The following is a 21,380-nucleotide window of genomic DNA, read 5'->3' on the forward strand; positions in this document are numbered from 1 at the left end:
AAAAGGTGGAAACCCAAAATTATGAGCAGGTTCGTAAATGGAAACTGAAAGAGTACAAATTTTACCAAAACTCTTACATGAATGAAAATTAAATATCTTTTTAAAAAAATATAATTTTTTGTTTCTCAGAACAATTTGAAAAAGAGATACAAGGTAGACAAAATATTAAAATTTCCCAGTCCCATGGTCAAAATTTATTTCGTAATAAGTTTCACCTCTGCTAGACGTTATGGACAGAATGATGGATGGAGCGTTGAGTCAAGAAACTCAGTCCATGTCCACATTTGAGATAGTCGAACCAAACTGCAAGTAGCTGATAAAGTAAAGGGTAAGGCTCAGATTTAAAACCTGCCAATCACTCAGTGCTAGATTGTAAAAGTACACGTCTCTTTTTTTTTTTTTTAAACCACACCATAAGGCATTCCTTCTAAGTAGAGCAAGGAAATCAACAGCCATAGGGGTGAAAGCAGTGAAACATTAGCGAGAGGAAAAGCGAAAAATAGAGCAGATGCCGTCATCAAATTGGCACAAAATAGAATTACTGCCTGTCTTTGTTAATCAAGAGCTCTTACGTTTGGTTGAGTAATTTTGTTTGTGTGAAAACAAAAGCATAATTAACAGTTCCCTCTCCCATGCCAAAGGAAAAAAATTAATACGTCAGTTGAACAGGAGCCGAACAGAACATTTTGTTGAAGAGGATTCAGGTCGTATCTAAACGGATGCATTACCCAAGGTTGCAGCAATTTTCTCCAGCACTGTAAACAACGGGCAATGTTTCCATATTAATGTACTCCAAACTAACAAACAATTAAAAAAAAAAAAGAAGAAAAGTTTAAATGTTTATGAGGACACATAACACATGATACAAAAGGTTCCCTGTCATTATTATTGCCATCTAAATATTACTGCCATATAAATGCTGTGTGTACAGTATAAGTTACCTCTTTACGCATTTAATCTTTCACCTTACAACGTCGGCATGGACATTTTCCTGATAAATCACCTAATTCCTAATGCAGTCTAGGCCAGCTAATACATTAGCAAGCACTGCAAAAAGTCAGTTCCAAATGATGTCCTTGTGCTGTACGGTGAACATGATTAGCACTTTAACCCTATTAAATTCCATGAGATTCTTCCTTTTCACTTATGTATTTTTGAGCATGGAAAGAGCTTCAATTGGTGTCCCTCAACTTCGAATTATATACAATGGTGTGGTAGAAAAAAATGGCTTTTGGCTCAGGTTGCAGAGAAAAATAAGCACATGCTGTCACACTCAGTGGGTAATGCTTTGTGGCTGGTGTTTTGTGCTGCCTGAAATCTTATCTGGGGAGGAGTACAGAGAATCAGATTGATTCCTAAAGCGGGCAGAAATAATCTTTAAGGCACGGGGGAAAATGAGTGTAAAGTGTGTCATACTTGACGACGTCTGCCCCGAATTCCAACACTTCCATAATCCTGCATCTTTAGCTGGGGAGGGATTCTCTAACAACAATATGTCTCAACACACACTTCTCCACAACGCAGCCATCACAAGTGACCTGTGACAGCCTCTTTGAAGAGATTGTATCCACTCAAACACATCCAACAAATGTATCTTATTATGGCCTGCAGGGATTTTCCCAAAAGAATAACCTTAACCACAGGGTGAAAAGCCTTGTTCCGCTTGGGAAAAAAAGGGTCAGATCGAATCGAATCCTTGTGCGGCAACCACAGAATTTAAGCCAGAATGTGTCCGGAAAGGTTTATGTTTTTATGGCTTCACTTGGAAAATCCAATGCAACATCCAATTCCTTTGTTGTTACTGAATAATGTCAGAGTTAAATGTGATTTCATTGACGTAAAACAGTGTTCACAGCTTGCACAATGAGTGAGTCTGAAGAACTTCTGAACGAAGAATATTATCATCTTTAGCAGGTTTTATTGCATTTTTTATATCTGAACAGTTTTGGTAAATACTAACATATTATCTTACATACAAACACTGTCATCATCTGGCAGCAGCATTTTAAAGCAAAATTGCTTTGTTGACAGCTGGTGCTGCATGCACACATTATCATTTAGCAAAGCAAAGAGTGATTGAAAAGGCATACTTAGGTTTTTGTTGGCCATGGTGAGGGGCTTCACAGGAGATACAAACAGGCTTTTAATTTAGATGTCAGGAGTCAGTGTCATTGCTGTCTACATTTGAGCATGTGTCAAACTCAAGAAAACACTCGGGCTTTTAATTTTGCTGACTGGCTCCCTATCTTTCTAATGAATTCCACTGTGTAGATGTAACTGTATTAGTCCTGTAATACCTTGTAAACATTGCCTCTGACTACAAGTGCTTGCTGCAGAACTGACCTCGCAAAAATGTAAACAGTAACTGTTCACAACTGAATGCTACCTTTATCTGTTGAGACTCAATTAGACCTATTTAATTAGACCCTATACAAGAAGGACATCACTTGAGTTTGTTGCCCAAATCATTACACAACAGCAGGCGAGAAACTCCCTTTAAAGATAGGGTGTGAGTGTGGCTGTATATTGGCTGTGACTGCAGTATGACGGCAAATTATGCTGCATTAAAGCAACCTTTTAGAACCTTAAATGGCCATTGGCATACACAGCAAATGTGACTTCACTCTTACTCATATTTTGCTTGAATGATCAATAGATATAATTTGCTAATGGGTCGAGTTTGCATCCAGTGGGCTTACGTATCCAGCAAAAATCTGCTCACTCTGGTTCTTTTGGAGCCAATGTCCTTTTTATACCCCTCCCATTCTTGGCACCACACACTCATACAGCCTGATAGCCTGGTAGTGTTTAATGTGTGCAAATTGTCATTGGGAGTCTTTTTATATCAGGCACCAGTGCTCAGCACTTCTCTAGAAGGTGACTTCAGCATTTCTTTCCCTTCCATCTCATTTAGTGTGTAGATCCATTGTTGAATATACAGTATGGGTCTGTAAAGCAGAAACTGCCCTTGTCTTAGACTGTCCTTGAGATTGCAGTTCTAAGCAAAGTAGAGTAAGGAAGTAGGGAAAATCTGTAAAGCCCTTTTTTCCTTTCATTTAACCTCTCAGCTTTGACTTTCACATATTGTACGGAGTAGCTTCTTATATAATCATGTTCCCATACCACTTAAATATCAATTTCATAATATTTCCAAGGATTTTCCAGCCCTACACCTCCAAATTCAAAGACTTCACAGTAGAATTTGAGACACAGTTTCAGTTAATTACTGATAAAACACAAAGACATTTTATAATGCAAACTAGCAGGCAATAACACTCTTTGCCTCTGTAACATTACAAAGAAATTAAAAAATAAAAGTGCATGGGCAAAAAGGATTCAAACTTTCAAACAACCAATTTCCAGTACTATTAGACTGTAGCTCCGGGTAATAAATTACCTTCTTGCTAATAATTTGTCTAACAAGTAAAATACTATGCTCGTGACTATTTGTGCAACTGCAAACAGCACGTGGAAAAATGTGTGTGGGCACTTGGCCCCTTTTGTAGGATTTTAATTTTTTCATTCTCTGCTTTCAACAGTTTGTCAATAACCCAATTTCTCCAAAAATGTACAGCAAACATGGTGTGGCTCAAATGAAATTGTGATTAATCTGATTTAATTTTGGTCTCTTGTAAGGAAAATGCTGCAGCAGCTCAGTTGACATGAGCTGTTAATCACAGAAACAAGCTAGCAAATGTGTTGAATTCCCCTCCTCAATTCATTACCACAATTGTAATTCAGTTTCTGAAGTAAATTAGGTTTAATCCTAGTGTTTCAAAAAGAGAAGAACATGTCAGTATCAATCTGTTCCTGCATCTTAATCCCAAGTATGTGAAAAAAGTTTTTACCTCACAGTTCATGTGGTGACTTTGGCCATTCTAGATGAGCATGAGTACTCCATCTGTAAGCAGCAATAAATTACATTTCTGGGCGAAGCAAGAATGCATTCAAAAGGCCAGAAACCTTTGTAACAGATCATTAATTTTAAATGCACTGCCTGGAGTCGTATCAGCTGCCTGCACTGGAATTAGGGGTTAGTATCGTCTAACACACACATTCGACTGGAGGAGGAAGATGGGTATGGTGAAGCTGCCCTATGTAAACTTCAGCCATCCTCATTTTTCATTGAGTCATCCTGTAGTTCATGTAAACCAGTCATAAATGCTGTGGTTTTACTTCCCTTACATTATATAAGATCCAGATAAAAAGCTGTTATGTTGACCGAGGTTTCAACACTTCAAACAATTGCAATTGAAAATGGACCTTTCCTCCTAACTGCCAAATAAACAAAGGCATTACCTATTCCAGGATCTAAACAGTTCTGACTTTAAAGAACTAAATTATCATCTCTGGCATACATTGTTTTGAAATATATTTTCATTTAAAGGAGTTTAGTCTGCATGGATTGTGACATCCAATTATTATTTTCAACACACATCCATGCTCCTAGACTTGCTTCTGGCTGTTGTGTTTGATCAGGTATACTTTTGACTCACTCTAGAATCGACTAATTGTCTGTGCGACCTTGAAAAGGGTGAAGGGAGCTTGGACAGAAGCTTCCTTGTACAATGAATTCCTTTCTCCTCCTCCCTGTCTCTCTCCATTTGAATGAGCACCTTTGAAAGTGTTTAAAGTCCCTCACAGTATGATATTCTTTAATTCCCTGATAGTTTTATTGTGGCGCTCTTATAAAAGATAAGTGGCTACAATCAAGCCTTTTTCAGTTTCTTTTGTTGTCATTCATTCATCATCTCCATGCATTGTATTTCTTCTGTGTAATTTGCGTTGTCACTATATTTAAAACCTTGTCACATAATGTAATCTTAAAAACACATAACTAGGACTATAAAAACAGTCTAATCTTTAATATGCATACGTTCCATTTATTGAACTGAATAACATCAGAAATTAAAAGAATGCACTGTATCCTGAGTGGTGAGAATAACAAGGAAGCAAAAGGAGCATTTGAGTCATTTTTTCTGAGAATTAATTCACTTCACCAGCTCAGCTCGATGATTTTACCCATAATGTTAACTAAATATGGCCACTGCATGACTGGGGTTAAATTACTAAGAGGTTATTATTTTAATGAGCAGCACATCAATTTTACAACAGGCAAACATAGTGCCAGACAGCAACAAACTTCAAGCAAGAGTAAAGAGAGAGCATCTCTCATTACCTTAATGGCTACTAAAAGGAATAACGATAGCATACATAATATATTGTACACAATTTCAAGGACTTAGAGTGATGAACTATACAAGGCACATGAGCCAAGACGAAATAACTGCCAGCATACACCTGCCCACAAAATGACCAGAGTTAAAATTGTGCATTGTATACAGTTGGGTTATATAAAACTTGTTTGGAAAAATTCAAGATAAAGCTTCTGTATGATTGGCTGCTTTAAGAAAATGCAACCAACAATACATTTTTATCACTGTCAAAACACTTCAGTTCAGACGGGGACACAGAGTTGCAATAGAAAGTTTTGCAGTTCAGTTTGAAGTCACTCATTTGTAATACAGTGTATTTCTGAGGAGATTTATCCATTGAGGTGGTTTCTCATGCCAGATACCCAAAAGCGTTGTTGGAAGGTGGCCATGATTGTCGTTTGGCTCTGTGCAGGCTATGGCATCTCAAAGCTGTTTCCAGACTGATGTCTCCTCATGAAAATTTAATGAAGAAAGTGTTTCCAAAAAGGTGGCGTTTACAAGAGCAACCGAAGACACTAATTAACCATATCACAGCAGGAAGGAAGGAAAACTTTAAGGCGCACATAAACCTCATTGGCATTCAGAGAAAAAACAGGTCTTGTTTTTGAGATTAACACTTAGCTAACATTGTGCAAAGGCAGACATATTGCAGGCAGGGTTCATGTGGTGTATAGAACATTCCACCATGCACCCTTTCAAAGATCATCACTTAATGCAAGCCAAAAATACTTCTTCAGAACAGTGAGCTTCAGACAAATCTGCTCGAGGCTTTGATTTTCTTTGTTTAGCTAAAAACATGTTGGGAGCAAAGAGCATCGTGAGTTATCTTGTTTCACGTCTCAAACGGCAGGAAGATGAAGCCCACCCTTGTTCAGTCAGTAAGTTGAGAAAAAGGCAGGAACAAGACAGCTTATGCAACACAGCAAAGCTATCTGCCATCATCAAAGAATATCAAAGCTACACGTCAACTGAATTCATGTTAAGCCACTGTCCCTTGCATTTTCTTCCCAAAAGAAGGATTTCACATTGAGTAACATATTTTTAATTATTTTCTGACCAAGAGACAGAAAAGAAGAGCAATAAACTACTCTTTAGATCATCGTTCCAAAAAGTCCATGCTAGCTTCATGCTAAATTAATCTAATCAGCTGTTTTTATTACAGACACTGATTTTGGTTCATCATACCAAGAAATCTAATAAATGCAATTCCCTGTACAGTAGATTTTAAGTAGCCCATCTCCATTAAGATAAAAATATAATTTGATAATAATGGCTTCAGTAGAGATGTGTGAACCAGCTAAACTGACAAAGTCCTCTAAGTAAAATGCACGTGACAGCCAACACAAGACAATGAGGAAAAGACTGATGTGATGAAACAAAACACAACCCACTGGGCAGAACTGCAAACACCAGAGAGCACGGTGGTGGCACGGTCATGCTATGACGGTGCTTCTCATCAGAAATTTGTATTATCAATGCACCTGAACACATCACTGAATAAAACCTGCTCCAAAAGGTACACAGCCCGAGACAAAGCTGATGACCGACCTCTCAGCACAACCATAAGCTGGATAATTTAGTGACAACACTGAAGACACTGTCCATCCAACCCAACACTTAAATTCCACTGAATATCTGTGAAGAGACCTGATGACCACAGATGGTTTCCATCTAGTGTGAAAGAGTTTGAGAAGATCTTCCAGGAAGACTGGGCTGAACTGCTCAAATTCAAGTGTGTAAAGATTTTGCATACTGTAATTGCCCCCAAAGAGGCTTCTACAAAGAATTGAAATAAGGCTCTGACTCCTTCTATTCAAATTTTGATTTTGAATTAATATTTGTAATATAAAACATCACTGAGAATGATGGACAGAACTTCATTCAATTTACTACAAGATCTACACCACAGAGTGCAGGAACTGAAGAGGTGGTCATACTTTCTGGAGTCACTGTGCGTCGAGCTTCACTAATTTTGTCTTTTGTTTGTCCATTTTCACCTTTTGTTATTTTGTCCTTGTCAACACCAAATAAGGGTAGGAAACTCTTTTTTAAAAGGAAATAACCTTAGAAATAATGGTTGCCTTATTGGCAGAGTTGATAGTTTAGCAGAATACTCATATTATGCTATTGTCATTTCCCTTTGCTGAATAAACTTCCCTCTGCTCATGGCAGAAGACTGAAATGTCTGTTTGATTCTGCAGTCTTCAGAGGACACGTTCCATTGGCTCTTCCTCCTCACGAACACAGGATTTGAGGAGGAACACTAAGTTTCTCAGTCTTAACTGTGCTACGATGTCCCATCTATTTCCAGAGGACCAGCTGCCCCCTGGTTTCCCCACCATAGACATGGGCCCACAATTGAAAGTGGTGGAGCGAACACGCACTGCCACCATGCTCTGTGCTGCCAGTGGCAACCCAGACCCAGACATCTCCTGGTTTAAAGACTTCCTCCCTGTCAACACCACCAACAACAATGGACGCATTAAACAGCTGAGATCAGGTAGGTTTCCTCTGCTGAAAGTTTAATTACAAAAGGGAATCTTCTTTGTTTTCCTCTATCTGATCTGCACTTCCTGTTGTCTCCTCTGTTCTTTCATCTTCTTCTTCCTCCCATAATTAACTTCTCATTTGGCTTTTAATTTTGTAGGAAATGGCATTGTTTCTAGTATTTCCTGTCCTCTATGCTCTGTACGTCCTGGTGTGTGTTGTCTTTGTGCGTCTCCCTTTGTCTTCCAGTGTTGTCATGGGCTTTTGGGATTGTTTCCCCTCTGTGTTTGCTGGCTTTTGCCCTAACTTCTGCCCCATTGCTCACTGCTGTGACTTTGTACGACGACTTCTTTTGCTATTTTATGTTGATTTCCTTTCCACTGCATTGGTGCAGTATTTTTTGGATCCATTTTATTCATTTATGTTTTTTATTTATTATTTTTTTTAAACAATTGTGAAACAATTGTCTAACATTTGGCTTCATTCAGAATCTGCAAAAGTGCGCACCAGATTTTAAAATAGGAAACATACTGAAAAGCAAACTAATCATTTTTGTTCAGTTTTACTTTCAAACTATGTTTAAAATCCTCCAATAAATATTTGCTTTTTTATAAGACCTTTCTTTAGGTAAGAAGAACATTTATTTCTGGATACTCATCAGCCACAGTAGTGCATAAAACTTCATAAAGCTTTTCCCTTACCCCTTGATGATTTGAACTTACAGACCCTGCTTTAATGTTTACATGCCATTTTTGTTTTTATTTGCCTAATATATCCATTCGCCTAAATACCCCAAGTTAATTTCAACATCAAAATAAGGAGAGATTATTATATTTTCTAAAACTGTTATATAAATCATAGCTTTTTACCTTTCTGTGCCAGCTAATGGCAACACATTAGTACAAATCCTTGTAAATTTTAAGTCTTGTATGTTTGACCACCTGTCTTCACAGATTTCACAGCTGTCCTTTGTTAAATCATCTTGCTAACGTTACTTCCTTGCTGACTTGTTTTCAACAGAACTGTGTAGAATTAACCCTTATTGCTAATGTGCACCTTTGATTCACTTATAGTTGATAGAGAATTAACAAAACCTTGTTAACCAAACTTACTTAATATACTACTTAATATAATCATATTCTTATGCTGTCTTTCTTCTCTCTATATTTTTAAATCTACAGAATCCTTTGGTAAGTGCTTAGCTCTAAAGCACACATCACCCCCCCCCACTAATTTCCATGTTTCCAACAACTATTAAAATGCATGGCATGCATTTTACTAACAGATAGTTTAGTTTCAGAGCTACTACTTGAGGCACACACACACTTCCCTCACCCCACGTTGTTCAAGTGTCCCACCACTGCCAGATATAAAGATTATAATCACAAAAGGTTACCTTAGTGTTGTCATATAGCCTACTCACCTGGGTAATGACCTGTCTTCACATGTTTGTTAATCATTCACTGGCCCACCACGTACTTAATCTTTTAACACCAGCACCATAGGTATGGGAATTACAAGTATTTTAGGGAGGTGACCAGTTCAGGTCAGGCAAAGAGATCTCAAGTCTGCTCTCTATCTCATATACAAAGTCCTCAAAGTCTTTCCCTCCAGTAGATGGTCTTCAGAAGCCATTGCCACATCCAAAATGGCACTTCCCCGTGGTACATCAATGTACAAGTTCTTCTCTCTGACCTATGACTTTTCTATGATGTCTTTCTTTGCCAGTAGAGTACAGAAAAGTTCTTATTCTCTCTCTCTCTTTTCTCTTTCCTCTAGTACCTTTATTTACGTACCCTGTTAAATCTAATTTGATTCTTCTTCCAAAGCCCCCAGCCTCTATCTACTCGTACTAATGCTTCTTCTTTCTAATCTTATTTGCATTCATATTATCCACCCAGGTGGTACACCAATAAGAGGTAAGAGTGCTGAACTGACGTTCACAGAATGAAAATAATACAAATTCATTCTTGCTGTCAACCCATCCATTCACTTGAATCACCTCCATTTTTGTCCTGTTTACCAAGACCAAATCCCATTATGTTCATACGGACCTTCCTCCTTTTTTGTCCCGTTTCGTTGACTAAATTCGTATTCCATTTTTTGTCAATGCTTTATTTACTCCTTTGTATTCTGGTTTCAAGAGCCTGTTTAGCTCAGTTGTGATATGCTTGCCCTGGCTCAAATAAGCATATCCAATGACAATTATTTTTTAAACTATATTTTTCCGTTCATTTTTGTTTTCTTTTTGGCCATAGCGAATCATGTGTCCCTCTTTTTGTCCAACTAAAACAACCAAGCATTTTTCCCCCTTAGCTGTTCTTGTTCAGCACTAAAAATATGCACAGATGCTGTGGAATCACGCAGGCATGCTGAAGACAACATTGCCTCTACTCTGCTTTTTTCTCCCAAAGAATTCTTCCTATCTTTGCAAACTATTTTTTTCCATTTCTTCTATTTGCTTTCCTCTCCTGTACCTCTACAAAAAAGCCCAAACAACCACTTTTTTGATAAAGTTTCTACGGTGCTTTTTTCTCTTTCACCTATTTTTCTTACTTTTCTTGGGTTTGGAGAATATTTTACTTTTTGACTTTTTTTCTTCAGGGTTTGGGGAAGGCAAACAGTAGAGTCTGACGAGGACCTGATTGGCTCATTTTTGCCGTGTGACATGGAGCTGGAGAGTTGTTGATACTAAGCCATTTTTCCCTGGTCATGTGACACCACACTGCTGATCCCATTGGTGGATTTTTATGGGTGTCTTTTGTAGCTTTCAAAAGCTAAAGCAGTGGTTGGTTACTTTCTTGTTGGCTCAGGCCGATATTTTGAATTTTGTCTTCTAATACAATTGCATTTTATTTTTCAGCTAAGGGTTGTCAGAAGGTTGTAAGTTGTGCCGACATACATTTCTTTCCAAGATTTGCATGTCAAACTTTTGTTACAGAGGGTTATATGTTGGTTTTACCTTACATAACACTTCAATTTAAATTTTTCCATATATGAGCAGCATTTTTCAATTTTTTGTGTGTGCTGCATTTTTTTCAAAGTAACTTCACCTAGATGAAGTCCAAAATTATTGCTAGGCGAATATTACCCTTGATCTGTGATTGAATATGCTAAAATTCATACCTAAATTTCTTTCTTTCAATTGTCCTCCCTTGTTATGCTGCTTTCTTATACTGTAAACCTCTTTTGTTTGATCCATGTTTCCCTGAAGCGGTATCACTCATCCCCATATTGACCAGTCCAGTGACATGTTGTATATTGAAGGGCTTGCCCCTGATCTTCAAAGTGAAATTATGACATTTTTTCATATTGGCACTAGGATGAGTGTCTTTTGAGGCCCGGTAGTCGTACTAAAACCAGTTGTTTTCACTAAAGAACTCATCAAGAAGGTAAATGTAGACAGTATATACCTTAGGTGTTTTCCTCTTGTTTGGATTTGGTTGACAATGTGTCATTTTCTGTTTCCTTGCTGTTACTTTAGGACTGTTAAGAGGAACAACCTATTTGTACTGCAGTGTCTTGCATGCTTACCATTTAAAACTATCCCTCACCTATAGTAGGTTAACAGTCGATTTTACCTCAGCCATTGGATCAGGCTGTGAAAGTGATGGGGGATAAACTTTAAAATACAGACGTCATAGTTACAGATGCAAGAGTGTAGTGTGCATGAATTTCTTCATGCAGTTTATTGGATATTGTGTTATTGAGACTTTTCTCAGTGCCAACTACTGAAGCGTCAAAGGACAAAGCAAAAGTAAAAATGAAGGGGGCTGATGTTGGCGTCCTTGGGGTCAAACAAGCTCCTTTTTGATTTTTGCTTGTGACAATAATGTAAACAACATTATTTTAACCAAACATACTCTGCTACCACATTTGCTATTCCCAACCAGGAGCCCTCCAGATAGAGCAGAGCGAGGAGTCGGACCAGGGCAAGTATGAATGTGTGGCAACCAACAACGATGGAACCCGCTACTCTGCCCCAGCAAATCTATACGTCAGAGGTACGAAACGAGGCTTAATAACATGGCATGTTTCTCACAAACAATATTTTAATTTCTCTTGAAAACGTATGACAAATCTTAAAACAAGCCAATAGAGTCAGCAGGGGCAGTATCCTATGAGGCCATTGTAAGTACTGTTTGTTTTTGATTTTGTTGTTTTCTTTTGCACTTGACTTACCTGCACTGATTTGAACCTACAGTATCTTCTCTGTTATGTGTTTCTGGTCCCTTCTTTTGATTATCCTGAGTCTAACACTAATGAGTAGACTGCTTGCTGTGTTTATCTACTAATTGCCTTTCAAACCCAACTGTCGGACCTGGTAATGGATGAAGAGCCCTCCTCCATCAGTCCCAGCTCTTTCTCCCAGCAGTGAAAAGACCTTTGTGCATTCCTCTTGATCAACCTTGGAAGGACACCTTTAATATCACTACTTTTGTTACTGACAGTAAACAAATATACAAAAAAAAAGACTAAAAATTAATTGACTGTAGAGAACTTTTATTAGCCTAAAAAAACATAAAAAAACAACGACAATATTTGGTAGATAGTGCAACTTCGCACATACTTTTACTGGCATGTTATTTCAGGCTTCATTTGATTTGTTCCTCTTTCAGTATTGTCTGGATTTCTCTTTAAATGTATATAGAAAGCAAATGGAACATTTTCTAGGAATTTTCATCTACATCTTAAAATGGTCTTCAGTCCTGTGGTTTGCTTTTATAACCAATAATTATCATCCAATAGTAAGATATAAAATGAATACAAATTGAAATATATTACTTACAATTGTCATTATCACAGCTTACCACATGGCTTTGGGAAAATTTACAGCAAAGTAAATATTCTTTCTCATGCACTATGTTTGATCTCTGACAAGATAGGTTGCTTTGTAACCTGGGTGCCTGGGAGACACATGGGGCTCCCTGCTCTTTTGAGACAGAAGGTCCTTCGAGTTGTTTAAGTAGCATCTGAACACCTAAAACATGGCCTTTTTACTCTCTGTGTTTCCCTTGTTTTTCTCCTTTCCTTATTTCATTTTGTTCTGCATCAAATTCCCTCCATCCCTCAGAGCTGCGAGAAGGTTGGTGTGTTTTTACTTTTTGAGCACAACACAAAACAGAAATAAGTTCATTAGTTTTCTACAAGAGAAAAGAAAACCTCATACCGATATTAGGTTTAAAAAGTGTATTATGCTTTTTTTTTTTTTTTTTTTTTTTAAATTGTTTTAACTTCTGATATCATCTATATCTTTGTCGTTCATTCAACGTTCATTTTCCCATTAAAAATGCCCCTGGTCCTTGTCAGATTGCTTGACTGTCCAACAGGTGGTGCATGTTTGCATCTTTGCGGTGGCAGGGATGATATTTGCATCTGAGGGTCTATTTGCATGGTCACCTGTTAATGCTTGAGCTATTTTATCCCAGCCTGTCCCCCTTGTCAGTGTTCCTGCTTGGCTCCCCTGATGTTAACTATGGAACAAACAGCACAAGGTTGTTTTTTTATGCACAGAAGAAAAAAAAAACAAAAACAAAAACAATAAAAGTATCACACAAAAGTGGTGCACAATGTCAACTAGAAAAATGTACTAGGTTTCTATAGCCTTCTGATACTAACAGCTGCTTCATCAGATGATTTTCTCCCATCATATCACTATTTAAGTATCAATGCAGTCAAATTGCTTGCTAAAATTAGTTCTCATCCCAATCAAAGTTTCTCATAGATAAAACCACGGAAAGAAAAATCCACAGTTTTTGTTGTAACAGCCACTAAAGCCGAGCAACAAGCTGTAAAAACAATCTTGCCCTCAGAGATTATGCATTTCCTCTGACGAAGATCTTTCAGTGCAGCAAGTCATGAAAGAATGATGTATTTAAAGCATTATCCACAAGACTTGACAAATGTAATGATATTCAAATGAGCGGGATAATATTATGTCTGTGGGGAGCATGAGCCAATTGGTTATTAATTAAATATTAAATGAGAGAAACGTTGTATTTAATAATGCAAGCAGTTCCCCTAGATTTCCTCTCTGGAGAGCTGCAGTCTGCTTGATGGAATGTGCTTTGTGAATTAGTAGCAGGCAGCAGGAACATTTGCCTATGATGCAGAGGAGTATAAAAAAATACCTACGCAAATAACCAGCTTAGATTTAGATTTTACAAATCAGGATCAATTAATAGGCATTTGCCCACACTTGTAAAAGTGACTTATTCCTGGGCCAGGCCAATAGTGCTCTACGTCAAATATTAAGAGCAGGAACACTGACTTTTAAACGTGAGATGTCTGTGTCCTTTATGTCTTAGACCATTAATTACCCATCAACTCTCCTTAAATATGTTTGTGTATCATAACCAGTAAAGAGAAATAATATATATTGTTGTGTCTTCTGTCTATTTAAAGTTTATTCTCTGGTGTTACTGCCTTGTCTCAAGGTTTTTATTTCGACCTTTAGCTTGTCTGAAGCACATTTACAGCTTTGGAACACTTTGACTAGATGAACACTTCCATGTACAATGTGTGATACCACGTCTTCCTCCTCACCCTATTCCCATTTATTTTGTCCCCATGTAGCCTTCTTCCCCTGACTCCCTTACATGGTCACTTCACAAAGTCACATATCGTACTCGTATGCATGTCGGACTGTTGCGCTCCTCTAAAAGGCATCGAAGCTGTCCATGTGCATTATTGATGCTTTAAATTTAAGTTCACTTCTTTATTTATTTATTTAAATCTTAAATGTTTAGGCGTTTGTTATTTTATTTTATCCAAAAATATTTTATGAAATGCACATGTATATTTATGAGAGCTGTCAAATGTTTTGCATTTTGAATATTACACTGATTATTTTTTGGTCACTTATTTATATTATTATTAGTAACAGTAGTACGATTGAACTTTGTAAAAAGTTCAGCTATGTCTCCTGCAGATGAGCATCTTATCAATGTTTTGACCAGACATATGACCTACAAATTTTTGACGTGACACTTGTTCCCATGGAAAGATAAATTTGAATTTCAGAATTCCCAAGCTGACATTGGCATTTTATCTTAAATCGTATTCAATATCCTGAAGTTCTGGTGAAATAATCTGAACTAGGATAATTTTACTGTTCTTGATAGTGATTGATTCACAGGCATGGATTGATTTGCATAATAGAATATTTGTAGCTTGGCCAAACGGCTTGTGATAAACTAGGGTTCTAATTCCTCAATGAAGCTTAAAGAGAGTCCATAACTTCACAATTACCCACTAAGCTATCAGGCAAAGTTCTAAAATCTAAAGCCCCTCATAGTTAAGGGTACCTTTCTTATCAATCTTCATTGTTGTACATTAAAAGGCACTGCAAAGCACCTCAGGGACACAAAACATAGCTGTGTATGTCTTATGTCCAAACAACTATAAACCAGATTAAACATGTTAAGTGTGTTTGTTTTCTTTCTTTTGTTAATGCATAACATTTGACAGCGCTAGTCTCAACTTTGAAAGCTCAAAAACCACAGAAGCAAATCCCTTTGTGGCGTATGCGACTTCTCAATATTTTCTGTTTGCGTGATGTGAGAATGTGATGCGGCACATTATTCCACATCAACTGGAAGTACGCAGCCTAAAAGTTGTTTCTTTGCATACAACTGTGGAGTGCTGTAAACTCTCCAGTACTTTGTGCACTTCTGTATATCTGTAACGATGGTGATGCAGTATTTTGTGCATGAGCCTCGTCTTGGTGTTAAATCCATTCACCGTTGAAATTTCTTGGATCAATATGTTAGAATATGTATTCTTAACCCTCAAACGATCATGAATCTACCTAGAAACATTTAATTTTTATGCTCCTATTAAACTCTTAGCAATTGGTTAATATTTTTATTTTATACTCATCAAAATTAAACGATCAACCTGTTTTCTTTTGCCGACATTCGGGAATATACACAAGATTTCTCAAAAAAAGATCAATTTTCTGCTTGCTTGTCACACTTCCTCATGTCTTTTTCAGTGCGCCGGGTGCCACCACGATTCTCCATTCCACCTACAGACAATGAGATCATGCCAGGCGGCAGTGTCAATATCACATGTGTGGCAGTGGGCTCTCCCATGCCATACGTCAAGTGGATGCTGGGTGCTGAAGACCTCACACCAGAGGACGATATGCCTATTGGGCGAAATGTCTTGGAGCTTACAGACGTCCGGCAGTCAGCCAACTACACCTGTGTGGCCATGTCAACCCTTGGTGTGATCGAAGCTGTGGCACAGATAACAGTCAAAGGTAGGGCTCTACCATACTTACTCATCATTAAAGACTGAAATTCAGGCTTGTGCAACACACGTAGAAACCAGGGGGAGTTCGCCTGCAGTACTGTTAATTTTGCAAGTTGTTAGAAAACATACTGTTTGCAGCTGGTATGTGTTAGAGGTAAACTACATTAGCAGAGATTTCTGGCACTCCTTTAAAGAAAGTTATTTACCTCACTGCCATGATAAATCATCTGTAGCTTCCTTGAAGCTTTAGACAAGCCCTGGCACAAGCCCCAGTGCATTAAGTGCCAGATTGAGAATATAGTGAAGTGCTTCTCTCTCAGTCAGAGAGCTACAGAGCCACAAACTCACCATTTCTGTTACAGAGGTGTGAGGGAGGGTGTGAAACAGTGAGTATTGTTTGGAGTCCTCTGTAGGCATGCTACTTATCTGGGTGTAATCATATCGTACCAGAAAGATATCCCAGACTAGTGTCGTCGTGTTCATGTGCACACAAGGGACAGACCCACATCCAGACACACAGGGCTGTTTTTCCAAGACATTACATAGAGATATTAGTCACAATATAGCAGTCTGGCAGCAAGCTCTCCCACAAGCGCACTTCAGATGGCATATAAAGACAATCCATTGCCCTGATATCTTTTGCTATGTGCTGTGGCATGGGGAATTAAAGCGATAAATTTACCTGCTAAATTATTTAAGTGATAAACACTGGGAAATCTAAGATTAATGACAACAACATTCCCAGTTGCTGAACATGGGGTACACACGGCTTAAATCTCAGAAATTACTAAATATGCAATCGTCTTTTTTTTTTTTTATTTCCTCTTACAAAGGTAAACTAAGAAATTGAAATATTAGTGAGAGTATCCACAAAACTAATAAAAAGCACACACTGCATGATTCTCCACACACACAGTATATCATCTGTATCAAGTGCAGTGGACTGGTAAATGAATTTAATCAATATTATTCAACCATCAACAAATTAAAATAAGGTCTCTATGGATTATGACATAAATTACTCTACAGAAGACTAACTTAGTCATATTTGCAGTATAATTTGCATTTTTATTAATATTTATGTAATAATTATCATCACAGCATTGCCCAAGGCTCCTGGCATTCCCGTGGTGACAGAGCGCACAGCCACCAGCATAACGTTAACTTGGGACTCTGGTAATCCTGAGCCAGTGTCTTACTACATCATCCAACACAAGTCCAAATATTCAGAGGACTCATACAAGGAGATCGATGGTGTTGCCACGACTCGGTACAGTGTGGGGGGTCTCAGCCCATACTCGGACTACGAGTTCCGGGTGGTAGCTGTGAACAACATCGGGCGCGGACCACCCAGTGAGAGCATCGAGGCCAAAACAGCTGAGCAGGCACCCAGCACGGCACCAAGGCAGGTCAGAGGCCACATGCTGAGCACCACCACAGCTGTTATTCACTGGGATGAACCTGAGGAGGCTAATGGGCAGATCATGGGCTACAGAATCTACTACACAATGGATAACACCCAACACGTCAACCTGTGGGAAAAGCAGATTGTTCGGGGATCTAATTTTGTCACAGTTCAGGGCTTTATCCCCAATAAGACCTACTACATCAGGGTTCTGGCATACACATCAGTTGGTGATGGACCTCTCTCTGCAGACCTTCAAATCATTGCTAAAACAGGAGGTAAGAATAGTTTGAATTTATCATGCAAGACCCAAAGCTTAAAAAATTCAAAGAAAAAAATTTTACCACTCTGCAGTTAAACTAGGAAAGTCACAAGCAGTTTGAGTGTTTTGTTTGTTTTTTTTTTTTTTTGTCATGGATCCTTATTAGCGGGTTTCAATTGTGAACCAGAGCTGCAAACACACAAACATCTCAAGGCTGTCAAAAAATACTTAAAGTGGCCTTCTCGATTGAAAACAGTTATTAGAATAGTTAACTAAGAGCAAGAAATTCAAAAGTCCTATTTACTTCTGAAAAAGTCAGATTTTTTTCAGCATGAACTCACCATGTACTGTTTCTGCACTGTGCTAATGAGGCTGAAAAGACTGCATCTCCTGAAATGCTATTTGATCTTGCTCTTACAACAATAGTTTTTAGCACTAAGTATTTGACTACTTGTAATGAACAATGGAAGATGCGTTTATGAAATTCATTGATCTTTTCACTCCAATTCCAGTTCCTTCCCAACCAACCGACTTCAAGGGAGAAGCCAAATCAGAAACAAGCATTCTGCTCTCATGGATTGCCCCAGCACAGACGGGACAGGAAAATCAAATCACAGGATACGAACTGATATATAGGAAGAGGGATGAGAAGGAGGAGGTAATTATTGTCTCGTGATATTCCTATTTTTCTTGATTCACAATAATTTATTATTAGTAGTCTGATTTATAGCATATGAGATGCAATACATGTATTACTTCCACCATACCAAAATATGCAGGAAATTACATTTAGAAAGGTTGGAAGTGAGGAAAATACAAAGGGTTAAAAAATGGTTCTTTAACTTTCTAACACCGATCTGAAGTTAACCAAATCGCTTGTCAAAATAAAGCCTTTTCAATGATACACAACATGTCATTCAGTTTGCAAAAGCTGATTATGATTCCCTGTACCCTCAATTTCTTTAATATCTGAAATAAAAGCATGCTTATATTCATAACTTGTATTATCCATAACGCCTTGTTTTTAAATGGGAAAACTGACTCTCACCCCCCTGCCCCTCCCCCCGCAGAAACGTATCAGTTTTGAGCCAACAACAACATACCTACTGAAGGACTTGAAGCCCTTCACTACTTATACTTTCCGGCTGGCTGCTCGGAGTAAACACGGAGTTGGAGCTTACACCAATGAGATCTCTGCAGAAACTCCACAGACACGTAGGTCTTCTTCCTTATCTGACAGAGTTCACAATGTTTGGGAAGGAAAACATTTTCAAATGCATTCCAAATTTTATGTGCACTGCAAAATCTGAGAAGTGCCAAAAATGTCAGGAGAGTCCTGAGCACAGATAGAATAAGGCTTTTCTTTAAAGAGGTGATGCATTTGAAAAGAGCAGAAGTGTAAATATTTGAAATAGTAAATATCCGTTATTAAGTCTCCCTGACCATGCAAAATTCACTTTGAAAAGGTTGCATGGTCAGTGGACCCAGGCTTTCTTGTGAAGTCAGGAGACAAGGTTATAAAAAGCACCTCTCCCAACCTTTGTTGTGCAAAACAGCCTTGCCTTAAATGAGTGGCAAAGCCTTGAATTATTTATATGAATGCCCAGATCTGCATTAGCCTGAAGTTTTTTTTTATGAGTGAAATGGCATGGTTGGCCTTTAAGAAGCCTCGTCTCTTGACATTGCATGTTGGCCAGAAATAAGATAAAGAAGAATTTTTGAGATTGAGCTTTCTATGCAGACGCAATGCCAAAAACAACAACAAAAAATAAATAAATAAATAAAAGACTGTTCATCCAAGGGGTGTTTGCATTTTCTTGAAGAGGTATCAGTGTCCACATTTAAATTCAAATTGGAATCAAGGATTTGGAGTACCAATGTCATAGAAAGCTCAAAATAAGTATTGTCTCTAGTTAGGGACATTTCCACCCAAAAGACCTCAGATTTACAAAACACGTTGAAATTTGGATGGCATACCTTATACCAAATTAAAGGAAATCCAACACTCTATTGGACTTCACTTGTTTGTATTTATACCTTCAAAGCATCCAGGAATTGAACAAATGCAGATTTTTTGCATTTGACTTTGCAAATCTAAACAAATCTGAGGTCTATGTCAGTCGAGGGCAGAGAACAGGTGGGTATAAAAGCTCTGAATTTCGAAACTCTGCCCAGATGTATGTTCTGAGGTAAAGGATCCACCTGATTACAAAGTGCATGCCAATGTTACCAGACTCTAATAAATCAGTCATGTCTCCTTGGGAAGCTCTCTGTTGTACAATCAGGCTTTTACCACAAACCAACAGGCTTCGGAAAGGTTGGTGACAAAAACAACATTTTTCTATTTTAAAAGCATCAACCTTTATGTTTTTGGATTGATGGTAACTGCTTGCCAAATTTGTCTCAGTTCGTAGTGCATTTTTTTAATGAAATAGTTAATATTGAAATACTTTGAGATCTGTCTCAATTTTCTTTTCGATTTAAAAGAAATATATTAGGATGTATGATTTTTGTTTCCCTTTATTTTCTATATTATTTGATTTTTGACAAAGGTAGGTTGCATATCGTGAAGCTGTCCTTTTTCCAATCAACACCCTCCATTCATCATCAGTGTGAACACGTTTGTGTTAGTCTTTGCATTTTCTTTGGTTTTTATTTGTGATGTTTTCATTGAGCGTACTCTTCATTTATCCATGAGTCCTTGTGATTTTTTTCCTTATTTTGTGCCATTTTGTTTTCTTCTTTTTTTCTTTGTTTGGTCCCCTCTACCATCATCATCCCTGATCAAAACAAAAACAAACTCTTGTAAAACAAATACCAAATTCAATGAACGGCTGGACCAATCCGAAACAAACAAATCAATTACAACCAACCTACCAGAACCCTCGGGCCCACCTCAGGAAGTCAAGTGTCATAGCCCCAGCTCCACCAGCATCCTGGTAAGTTGGCGGCCACCCCCAGTGGAATTACAAAATGGGATCATAACACAATACACCATCCAATACGCTGCAACTGAAGGGGAGGATACCACTGCTCATCAAATCTCCAGCATCCCACCTGAAAGCTCTGAATACCTTTTGGAAAACTTGGAAAAATGGACAGAGTATCGTGTGACGGTCATTGCTCACACAGATGTCGGAGCAGGACCAGAGAGTCTGCCACAGCTCATCCGCACAGAGGAGGATGGTATGTGTTCGCCAAAACAAAGCCCCAGCTGCAAATCCAGCCCACCCCTTTTAACCTACCCCGTCAAATACTAACAACCTCGCCTATATCTACAACTCCCTCTTCTTTTCTACCCTTCTCTGCCTGCCTCTAATATGACTGCCACCACTTGATACTTTTAGCCCATTTTGGACTACGTACTTTTTTGCCTATAAAACTGACTCACTTTGCGAAAGCAACTTTTTTGGCTTTTTTAATCACCTAAAGCTGCTCAATTTCAACATATGGTATGGCATTTTCAACTGCTGGCCTCCAACTTCCAGTCCCAACTGTCCTTTTTCACACTTTGAATATTTTCTGCAGTGTTTTTACGCAACTCAGTTTTTTTCAGAACTTGATGAGGACAAGTTCTGGACAGTGGGAATAACAAAAATGTGGAAGAGTTTTTTGAAGGCCATTTTATTTTTTTCCTCCCCCTCATGTGATTGAATCATTTTTTTTATTTATTTTTCCTTGCTCCATAGCCAAAATTCTTGTCGTGCTTCAAGCATTTCAATCACTTGAAGCCCCCCCCCTTTGGCTCCAC

The 21,380-nt window shown here is 38.1% G+C and overlaps 1 protein-coding gene across 7 annotated transcripts in view; it reads left to right on the forward strand.

The window, feature by feature from the left end:
- LOC115059210 (receptor-type tyrosine-protein phosphatase delta) overlaps positions 1-21,380 on the forward strand; it is a 199,528-nt gene that overhangs the window by 143,725 nt on the left and 34,423 nt on the right. For 6 of the 7 annotated variants that reach the window (XM_029526854.1, XM_029526853.1, XM_029526856.1 and 3 more), the window contains 7 exons: positions 7,528-7,716; positions 11,597-11,707; positions 15,700-15,969; positions 17,064-17,645; positions 18,142-18,287; positions 18,700-18,844; positions 20,510-20,815. In XM_029526854.1, coding sequence (XP_029382714.1) covers positions 7,528-7,716; positions 11,597-11,707; positions 15,700-15,969; positions 17,064-17,645; positions 18,142-18,287; positions 18,700-18,844; positions 20,510-20,815 — 1,749 coding nt within the window. Of the gene's footprint in view, positions 1-7,527; positions 7,717-8,884; positions 8,894-9,604; positions 9,623-11,596; positions 11,708-12,777; positions 12,790-15,699; positions 15,970-17,063; positions 17,646-18,141; positions 18,288-18,699; positions 18,845-20,509; positions 20,816-21,380 lie in introns of all 7 variants that reach the window. The other variant, XM_029526858.1, reaches the window with a different exon arrangement.

Source organism: Echeneis naucrates, chromosome 18 (genome assembly GCF_900963305.1).
Source record: "Echeneis naucrates chromosome 18, fEcheNa1.1, whole genome shotgun sequence".
In the NCBI taxonomy this organism is placed as follows: Eukaryota; Metazoa; Chordata; class Actinopteri; order Carangiformes; family Echeneidae; genus Echeneis; species Echeneis naucrates.